This window comes from Palaemon carinicauda, chromosome 1 (genome assembly GCF_036898095.1).
Source record: "Palaemon carinicauda isolate YSFRI2023 chromosome 1, ASM3689809v2, whole genome shotgun sequence".
NCBI lineage: Eukaryota > Metazoa > Arthropoda > Malacostraca > Decapoda > Palaemonidae > Palaemon > Palaemon carinicauda.
Genome location: NC_090725.1, coordinates 39,631,798 through 39,641,797, shown reverse-complemented (window position 1 = coordinate 39,641,797; position 10,000 = coordinate 39,631,798). Strand labels below are relative to the sequence as shown.

Genomic DNA, 10,000 nt, shown 5'->3' with positions numbered 1-10,000 from the left:
ATCACTGCAAATTTCAATACTCTACGATTAAAATTGTGGCCAGGAGGCTGTTCACAATCTAACACACAAACACACACACAAAAAAAAACACACACAAACAGGGGTGAAAACATAACCTCCTTCGAGCTTCGTTGGTCGAGGTAAGAAGCCGTCGCTATTTTCAACAATTCTTTTTCGTTAGTTATTTCTTTAATTGCGGTTTTCCAATTATGTCTATTTACACATGTACCAAAATATAGACACATTTCAGTGCTTAGTATTTAGTTCTATTCCTCTGCGTCGTTTTATTCATAATTTTGCTATAGAACTTTCAGACTTTTATTGATAGTGATCCTATGTGTTTTTTTGGCATTCATTCATGCTTAAAAAAACATTTGAATATTTTGTAATTATTTGACTTCCTAATTTTAAAGTTCTTCGCAAGAAGGTTTTACCTTTAATCATCTTGGGCGAGTTTGATCATATTTCTCTTTTCATAATCCAGCACTCTTTAGAAGTTCAAGTCGCACCTCTCAAAGTTATAAGGAATTAAATTGAACACGAGTAATTTGACTTTCCAACTGTTAATAGGCCGGTAGTGTTGTCCCCTCTTTTTTCTTCTTTCCCACCGCTATCCATACATTAAGGGTCGGTTGCCTGATGCCCCCTCTACAGGTCGTTTTATGAAAGGCATCCTCCTCTACCAAACTTAGTCTCTCCATATCTCGCTATCTAATTTTCTGCCTCCCTCTCGATCTTCTTCCACTAACAGGCTCCTCGCAAGCCCTCCTGACTCCTTATCCACCATTTATCATCACCATGTGCCCACACCATCTCAGTCACCTCTGCAATCTTTACTACGCCTGCCCTTCTCCTTGTTGAATCATTTTCCAATCTTTCATTGAAGCTCATTTATGTTCTATTTCCCCTGGAACGCTAATATGTCATACTAAGCCATAGTGTCACTCGACATTCCAACATTTATAAAACGATTTTTTGAAGCCTCGTAACCAATTCACGGAATGCCATTGGTTTTAGTATGCAACAGCCGCATTTATTCCCACGCCGTATGCAATGCACTTTGGGAAATTAAAAGCATATAGCATCAATGAAAGGATGACGAGTTCATTTCACCAGTCTCTGCTTCATTCAATAGTTTCAGGTCTCTGTTCTGTGCAAACATGGGATACTTCGTATGGAGATCGTGAGGATTTTAAAGGAATAATTACGAAACTCTTACAAGTTTTTCTTCGTTTGTGGTTGTATAATTTACAAAATGGCCTAAAATTAGAGTTGAAAATATACATGCTTCTACGGCCACCATACATGTAGAAGGAATGAGGATGCTTACACATTTACACACTTTACAAACCTTATTTTTATGTACATACATACAGTAAGAAGCCAATAAGGGTTTTACCCTGCTATGGCACATGTAACTAAAAGTAACATTTTGACATAAAAGTTTACTATATTTTATATTGCAAAATAGAATTTGTAATAAATATTTGAATTAATTTACAAGTTGAAATTGCAGCGATAAATATAAAAACTATGTGTAAACATATTTTTTTTTCTCTATGAAAAATCGTATAAAAAAGTGAATGCAATTGATAAAATTATTCAATGACATTCACCTTTTTATACGATTTTTCGAAGAATTTTTTTTATATATATGCATTCTCATTCCTTTTACTAAATTTAATAAAAAATATATGTTTTTTTTTTCATTTATTTTATTTTACCAATGTCACGCGTAGTAAGATATTTTAGCCTAGTATCTCAGTGAAATTTTGCATTCAAATCTCTTTTCAATTTCATTTCATAATATATATTATAGATCAACAACGTTTCAGGAAATATACATTTAGCAACAAGAAATTCTTTTTTTCAAAAGATGTTGCTTCATATTTTATATGTGATAGAATCAGAAAATGTATATCATTCAAAAATGCTAATTTGCTAATTTCCCATTTCACTAAGAAGAAATTTATAGCATTTTTGAAGTTTTAGGAGAATGGTTTTTTATCCAAAATATTAATTCATTATATTCATGCACTACAAAAAGTCAAAGCAGTTTTCTAGAAAAGATTAATTTAATTTATAGTCATAGTAGAGTGCTTACGGTCTACTGTAGGATAGTAACTTGAATAATTTACTTATTAAAGTAATAGAAATAACAGTGAAATTATCAGCACGTTATATTGCAATTCAACAAAAATTTTATCAATCCTTCGTAGCTGAATTCCTGATCATACAAAGTATATCAAAGTAAGGTGTTATTCAGCATGAATTTATAATGTATTTTTCACGTCTCTTGTCAGTAAGTAAAAGTTGGAATTCTATATAGATTTCCAGAAGACTATTCTTCTCGCTCATGTGAAATGTGTATAGCCTCAAAGGTATTCCATGTTGGACGATCGCGTGACAGCATGACTTTGGAAACTGAAGATTGTATTTTTTTTTTCTTTTGTGTTTGAAATATTAAAATATTACTGTCATTAGTTACTTGCAGCATGCAAATCTTAGTTTTTATGATTTTCCATAGAGGATATATTATCATTCTTAGATGTTCGTAAGGCTAAACATAATCATTTTTGAGACTTTCCACACAGAATGTATTATCTCTCTTAGAGGTTCATAATGCTTAACATAATATTTCGGACTTTTCACGCGGAATATATTATCATTCTTAGATGTTCGTAAGGATAACTTTAATAATTTTTGAAACTTTTCACGCAGAATATATTATCACTCTCAGATGTTCGTAAGTCTAAACATGATAATTTTTGGGACTTTTCACACGGAATATATTATCACTCGTAGATGTTCGTAAGGGTAAACCTAATAATTTTTGGGATTTTCCACAAGGTCTATATTGTCACTCTTAGATGTTGAGAAGGCTAAACATAACAGATTTTGGGACTTTTCACAAGGAATATATTATCATCCTTAGATGTTCGTAAGGCTAAACATAATAATTTTGGGGACTTTTCAAATGGAATATATTATCATTCTCAGATATTCGTATGGCTAAACCTAATTTTTCGGACTTTCCGCAAGGAAGATATTATCATTCTTAGATGTTTGTAAGGCTGAACATAATAATTTTTGGGACGTTTCTCATGGAATATATTATCATTCTTAGATGTTCGTAAGGCTAAACATAATAATTTTGGGGACTTTTCAAATGTAATATATTATCATTCTCAGATATTCGTATGGCTAAACCTAATTTTTCGGACTTTCCGCAAGGAAGATATTATCATTCTTAGATGTTTGTAAGGCTGAACATAATAATTTTTGGGACGTTTCTCATGGAATATATTATCATTCTTAGATGTTCGTAAGGCTAAACATAATAATTTTGGGGACTTTTCAAATGTAATATATTATCATTCTCAGATATTCGTATGGCTAAACCTAATTTTTCGGACTTTCCGCAAGGAAGATATTATCATTCTTAGATGTTTGTAAGGCTGAACATAATAATTTTTGGGACGTTTCTCATGGAATATATTATCATTCTTAGATGTCCGTAACGCTAAACATAATATTTTTGTGACTTTTCACATGAAATATATTACCACTCTTAGATTTTTGTTAGGCTAAACATAATAATTTTTGGGACTTTCCATGAGGAATATATTGTCACTCTTAGATGTTCGTAAAGCTAAACATAATAATTTTTGGGACTTTTCACGTGTAATGTATTGTCACTCTTAGATGTTTGTAGAGCTGAACATCTTAATTTTTGGCGACTTTCCATAAAGGATGGATTATCAATGCTAGATTTTTTTTACTTTCCACATAGGATATATTATCCTTGTCGAATGTTTGTAAGGCAAACCCTTTATTTTCATGGATTGTAAGAAAAGTACAAAATTTTAAACTCCCTAAGCTGTTCTCTTGATATGATCAATTATATTCAGTTTCCCAAAATCTCTAGTCGATTTACGCAGTTCAGAGGACATAAACATACTTTCCATGAGTATCTTAGAAGAAAATCACGTAGTAATATCTCAGGCAGAACTTGACATTGCTACGAATGAAATTTGACCAGATAGATTTTAGAAATATATTGAGTTTATTTTTCTTCAGAACAGGCAATCTTATTACAGTTGAAAATTCGTATGACCAAATTCCTTATTTCCTGTGAAAATAAGTTTCATGACAAATTATATATGTCATAAAACTACATCAATGGTAGAAGTTATCATATGATATTGATATTGCCAATATTTCAGTCATGGAAGTCTCTATCATTATCGTTAATATATAAAAATAAATGTGTCATTATTATATCATAAATTTCCTTGACTACGATCATAGATGGCGTCTCTGAATTCAGTTTTATTCATCTCTATTAAAAGAATTTGGAAGTTGAAATTTTCATTATTTCTCTTCTTATTTTCTTAGCTTTGAATGATGAGAAAGGATTTGCTCCATGAACTCATCAGAGACAAGTTTTAATTATCATGCAATAATATTTGAGGTTAGTTTTTTTACGATTTCTGTTTGAAACTTATACCTTACAGTTTGAAATTTTAGTTGTTTAGATTTCTATAGTTTCTCTCAATTTCTTGACTTTAAATTATAAGAATGTATTTACTTCAAGAATTCAATAGAGACAATATTTAATTATCATGCAGCAATATTTGAAGTTGTTTTTTTTTCTTACGATCGCTGTTTGAAACTTATACCTTACAGTTTGAATTTTTAGTTCTTTAGATTTCCATAGTATCTGTCCCCTTCTTAGCTTTGAATTATAAGAATGTATTTACTCCAAGAACTCATTAGAGGCAAGTATTAATTGTCATATAATAATATTAGAATGGTTTTTTTATACCTTAAAGTTGTTTTATAATGATATTTGATATAATTTTATGCCAATTGATGATAACCTATCATTTTGCAGTAAAATTGAATTTCCGTAACTATTTCTATATCTTATAAATAACTATCCAGAATGATAAATAAAAATTGTAGATTATTAGGATTTCTCATCTAATTCAAATCATTATAGTAATCTATATGCAGAGGATATCAGCCGTAACGACATATCATTATTCTTTCCTCTTGGATATTTTAAGATCTTACAAATTTACGTAAGAAATAGTCGTTCCCTTTGCAGTCATAAAACCCAAGTTTGCGGAGCCCCTTATAGCCAGAAGTTCCAAGCTCCCAATTACTTTTTACGAGCGAAAGCCGCTGGTGTCATACTCACGAAAACTTGTAAAATGTGTTCTTGTTGATTTTCCTGTCGATGAAGGGTACCTGTCAATGCCTTTGGTGTTATGTATATGACAATAATACTCATTTCCTTGCCCATGAATTACTGTACATAGGAAATGTATCGTAATTAATTTCGAAGGATATATATTGCCCTTGGTATTATGTATATGACAGTAATCATCCTTCCCTTGCCCATAAATTACATAGGAAATGTATTGTAATTAATTGCGAATGATATGCAATGCCCTTGGTGCCATGTATATGACGGTAATTATCCTTCCCATGCCCATAAATTAATGTACGTAGAAAATGTATCTTAATTAACTGCGAAGGATATGTACTGACCTTGGTGTCATGTGTATGATAATAATCCTCATATCCTTGCCCACGAATTACTGTACCAGGGAAATGTAACGTCATTAATTGCGAAGGATATATACTGACCTTGGTGTCATGTGTATGACAGTAACCGTCCTTCCCTTCCCCATGAATTACTGTAAATAGATATGTAATTGCGATAGATATGTAATGACCTTAGTGTCATGTATATGACAGTAATCATCATTTCCTTGCCCATGAATTACTGTACGTGGGAAATGTATCGTAATTAATTGTGAAGGATATGCACTGACCTTGGTGTTATGTATATGATAGTAATCATCTTTCCCTTGCCCATGAATTACATAGGAAATGTGTCGTAATTAATTGCTAATGATATGTAATGCCCTTGGTGTCATGTATATGGCAGTAATCATCCTTCCCTTGCCCATCAATTACTGTACGTGGAAAATATATCGTAATTAATTGCCAAGGATATGTAATGACCTTGGTGCCATGTGTATGACAGTAATCATCCTTTCCTTGCCCATGAATTACGTATGAAATATATCGTAATCAATTGCGAATGATATGTATTCACTCCTGTCTGTTTCTTAGTTTATTTATTTGTTTCTTTGCTTATGAGGAACTTTAAACAAAAACCACAGTACCGACTCTAACCACATTTGGTAGTCATATTGGGTATGACCCAAGGATTAATCTGCAAGAATTTGGATAAAGAACGATTACCCAGCAGTACTTTGAAAATAATCGCAGTTTTAAGTAATTGGCAAATATATACAGTATATATATATATATATATATATATATATATATATATATATATATATATATATATATATATATATATATATATATATATATATATATATCTATCTAAGATAGATACACACACACACACACACACACACATATATATATATATATATATATATATATATATATATATATATTTATTTTTTTCTAGTTTATCTTTTGCTTATGAACAACATTACGGAAAAATAGTATTGAACTACTTTCAACGAAAGTATGACCCAAGGACAAATTCATTAAATTTTGAAGAAAATACATCAAAGTACATGTACGCAAGGAAGTTTAGAGCAAAATAAGAATTCTTGGCGTGGAGAAGCCATGCTCTCTACTGAATGCCCCTCTTGTTGAATTTTATAATAATCAATATTTTTTTTTTATCGTCGCAATTATTTTTCAATATAATTTTGCATATGAATATTATTCAACATTTGCACACGTTAAAACTTCTACCCACCATCCTTAAAGGACTTGAATTCTCGAGAGAGATTTAGGGGAGACAGAATTCAAACACACCCTCTTTCTATGTATCCCCTACTGGATAAAGCACAGAAAAGCCTGTTAAGCTTAACAAGACTTACCTTTTGACAGTACGTCGTCGGGGCAAACACTTCTCTTGGCTGGGAATACAATGGGTTTGGTGCAAAAGAGTTTTCCTTCCCTAACATGTGACTCTGTTCTTTGGAGAAATGGCAGGACGTTTCGTGCTGTTCCTCCAAACAGGGCTAAAGTGTCAAGGATTGTATTTTTTTTTTTTTGGCTCGATTCACTTTTCTTCTAGCTATCGTTCAAGTTTTGCTCCGGTGCTATCAGAATTACACTCTTTCATTACATGTAGATGTTATCTTTCTTGTAGTCACATTGTTAAAAATAGACATTCTTGGGAAAAAAAAGTCTGTGTCCGGTGTAATTTAACACTTCTCTACTTCAGATAAATAAATAAAAAAAACGACTTGGTATTTTCAATTCTTTTACATATTTATAAATTTTCAGCTCATTAACTTTGGTTTGCATAATTCTCCTGATTTTCAAAAGTCCGAGAATTACATTAAAACAATCCAATTTAACGTAAATATATTTTATTATTTTGTTCGTTTTATAGTTACAGGTAAAATTTGTTCTTTTTGCTGAAAAAATCAATTAAAAAACATTATTCACTGAAATGTGTTGTGCTTTTGATTACTTTCAAAACTTTTAATGGGTAGCAGATGTGTTTGTCCATTAAATTGATACCCGAAAATGGAGGAGAAATTTTAATTGGATTTTGTATATGTCATACGCTCCTGGGAACTATAATTTTACGTAGATATGACATATTAGTAATAAAAAGATAATACTATGCATAAATCATCCACTCCCCCAAAAATACCGAGATCATTAGAATTTTGAAAAGGATTCTCTCGTTATTCCATCGAGTTTGATTGGCAGTAGTCTTTCCAAATGTCTTCATAACTTCCCATACCATGTCGTTATTTGAATCGTTCGAGGAAAAAAAATAAATAAAAACTATATCAAAAAAACTTTCACTATTATCGAGAATGAACGCGAAAAAGAATCTGTAAACACTGAAAATGAAGATAGAAAAAAAAACCCCGTAAACTTCCACTGAACACAAACTTATTAGATGGGGGAGTAAAATAAATATAAAGATTCTCCTTTGAAGTGATATATTAAGCAAAAAGTAAGAAGCAGAAAAAATCTGAAAAAAGAAACTTTGGAAAAAAAAGACCTTGGGAAGAGTTAAAAGTTGAAGACAGAGCAGGAAACTTTAGCTGACAACTTTAGGTTCATTTTTCTGCTGAAGTGAACACACTAAACCTCTCTATATGGAGTAGGCCAAGTCAGTTTCTTTTTTTTATTCGAGGAGAGAGAGAGAGAGAGAGAGAAGAGAGAGAGAGAGAGAGAGAGAGAGAGAGAGAGAGAGAGAGAGAGAGAGACGAGGCTTTAGTATTTGTTTATTTGAGGACGACGAAGAAATTGAAAGAAAGAAAATTAAATCAACGTCTCTTGAAGTTTTATACTGTCGGATTCATCCATGTCTTAAAACATGGATTTTAATTATGGATATGAAAAATGTTTCTTTAAATACTTTCGAAATGAAGTATCGAGGCTTTCGATTCTCCTTCTTGGAAATAAAAGTTGGACAAAAATCTTATTTGAGTTTTTTTTTTTTTTTTCAAACTAATGGGATTTGTTTTAGACTCCCTCTCCTTGAATTTTCATCTCAAATTAAATAGATTTTCTTGATGGAAACTACAATGATTTTATCGTTTTATGATTTAAACTTAACAAATATTAGGTCATTCCAAATCATAATTGCAAGGTTGTTTTATAGATTGATATAAATCCACTTTTTCGTTTTTTTTTTCATTTTATTTTGATGCGTCAGGTTTATGTTATTGTCTTGAAATTTTTGTATTCCTCTGAAGAAGGGAATTGAAAATAAGAAAAGAAAAAAAAAATAAACAACCTTTTGACGATTTTACAACGAAATATTATTCAGTGAAATTATTTGGTTAATCTTTGTTGAAAGGTGATTTCAAAACAGAACTAAAACTGTTTAAAAAAAAAAGAAAAAAAAACTCGACACTTTTACTTATCTGAATATGTAGCTGTTAACTTGAAAGACCTCTATTATGTCGTGTTCCAATTATTTATGTTAAGAATGACCTTAATGCAATTGTTTGGGCCTTGATTTTTAAGTGCTCATTGGGAACTACTACTTTTAGATATGTTTTTTAATGAACCTAACCTTTGATATCACAGATGTTATGGCGGTCTGGATAAAACGTAATTATTTTTATCTGTCTCTAGATAAGCTTTGTTTGGAACAAAGGCGATGATTAGAACTGACAGGTATTTGAAGTCTCTCTCTCTCTCTCTCTCTCTCTCTCTCTCTCTGATCTTATTCCATCGTTAGTTTCAGCTATACAAATTATTCACACGTTTAAAATTTAATGCACAGAAAATATTTTAGTGAAAAATCTATTTATGATCGAACGATTTATGTCACTATTTCAGTTGTCACTTGGAAACGATTTATGGAAAGTAGAACGGAAGAAGAAATCGAGTTAAATGGGAAGACAGAAAAGGGCGAATTTAGCGAATATAAACTGCCGTGATCTGGAATACGAGCGAACACTTATTAAGCAAGAGATGTCTAAGTCTGCAAAGGCGCACTCGGGACATTTAGCTACCAGACGCCCAGAAGGGGCATTGAATTCAAAGTGTGTGAGACTGTCCCCGCCCTGGCTGGACTTCGGCACGGGGCCGATCACATCCCCTCTACAGAGGCAGCCTGTTAAATAAAACGCAGCCTCGTACTTCGAGTTAAGGTATTCACAATCACTGGACCAAACTCCGACTGGGAATAAGGATGCGTCGCCGAGGTGTGATAATAACGACCTTCGTTTAGTGCTGGGGGGAGGGCCAAGGACGTGGGGTGGGAAGGTGGGGGGGCTGGCGGATACTCCACCACGGCTCCTCCACCAACGTCAGCGCTGCACAGCGGAGCCAACAGGTCCGAGTCTCAGCCCACCTGTAACTGCCAACTCTTCCAGCAGTCACCTGCCAGCTCTCTCTCTCTCTCTCTCCTCTCTCTCTCCTCTCTCTCTCTCTCTCTCTCTCTCTCTCCAGT

The 10,000-nt window shown here is 32.5% G+C and overlaps 2 protein-coding genes across 2 annotated transcripts in view; one reads left to right on the top strand and one right to left on the bottom strand.

The window, feature by feature from the left end:
* Positions 1-861, top strand: part of LOC137640073 (uncharacterized) — a 7,517-nt gene extending 6,656 nt beyond the window's left edge. The window contains exon 3 of the mRNA XM_068372557.1: positions 752-861. Coding sequence (XP_068228658.1) covers positions 752-861 — 110 coding nt within the window. The remainder of the gene's footprint in view (positions 1-751) is intronic.
* LOC137641790 (muscarinic acetylcholine receptor gar-2-like) overlaps positions 1-9,818 on the bottom strand; it is a 126,915-nt gene extending 117,097 nt beyond the window's left edge. Inside the window, exons 1-2 of the mRNA XM_068374511.1 lie at positions 9,688-9,818; positions 6,945-7,490 (exon numbers count right to left, since the gene is read on the bottom strand). The gene's annotated coding sequence lies outside the window, so the exon portion shown is untranslated. The remainder of the gene's footprint in view (positions 1-6,944; positions 7,491-9,687) is intronic.
* Positions 9,819-10,000: the final 182 nt, after the last annotated feature.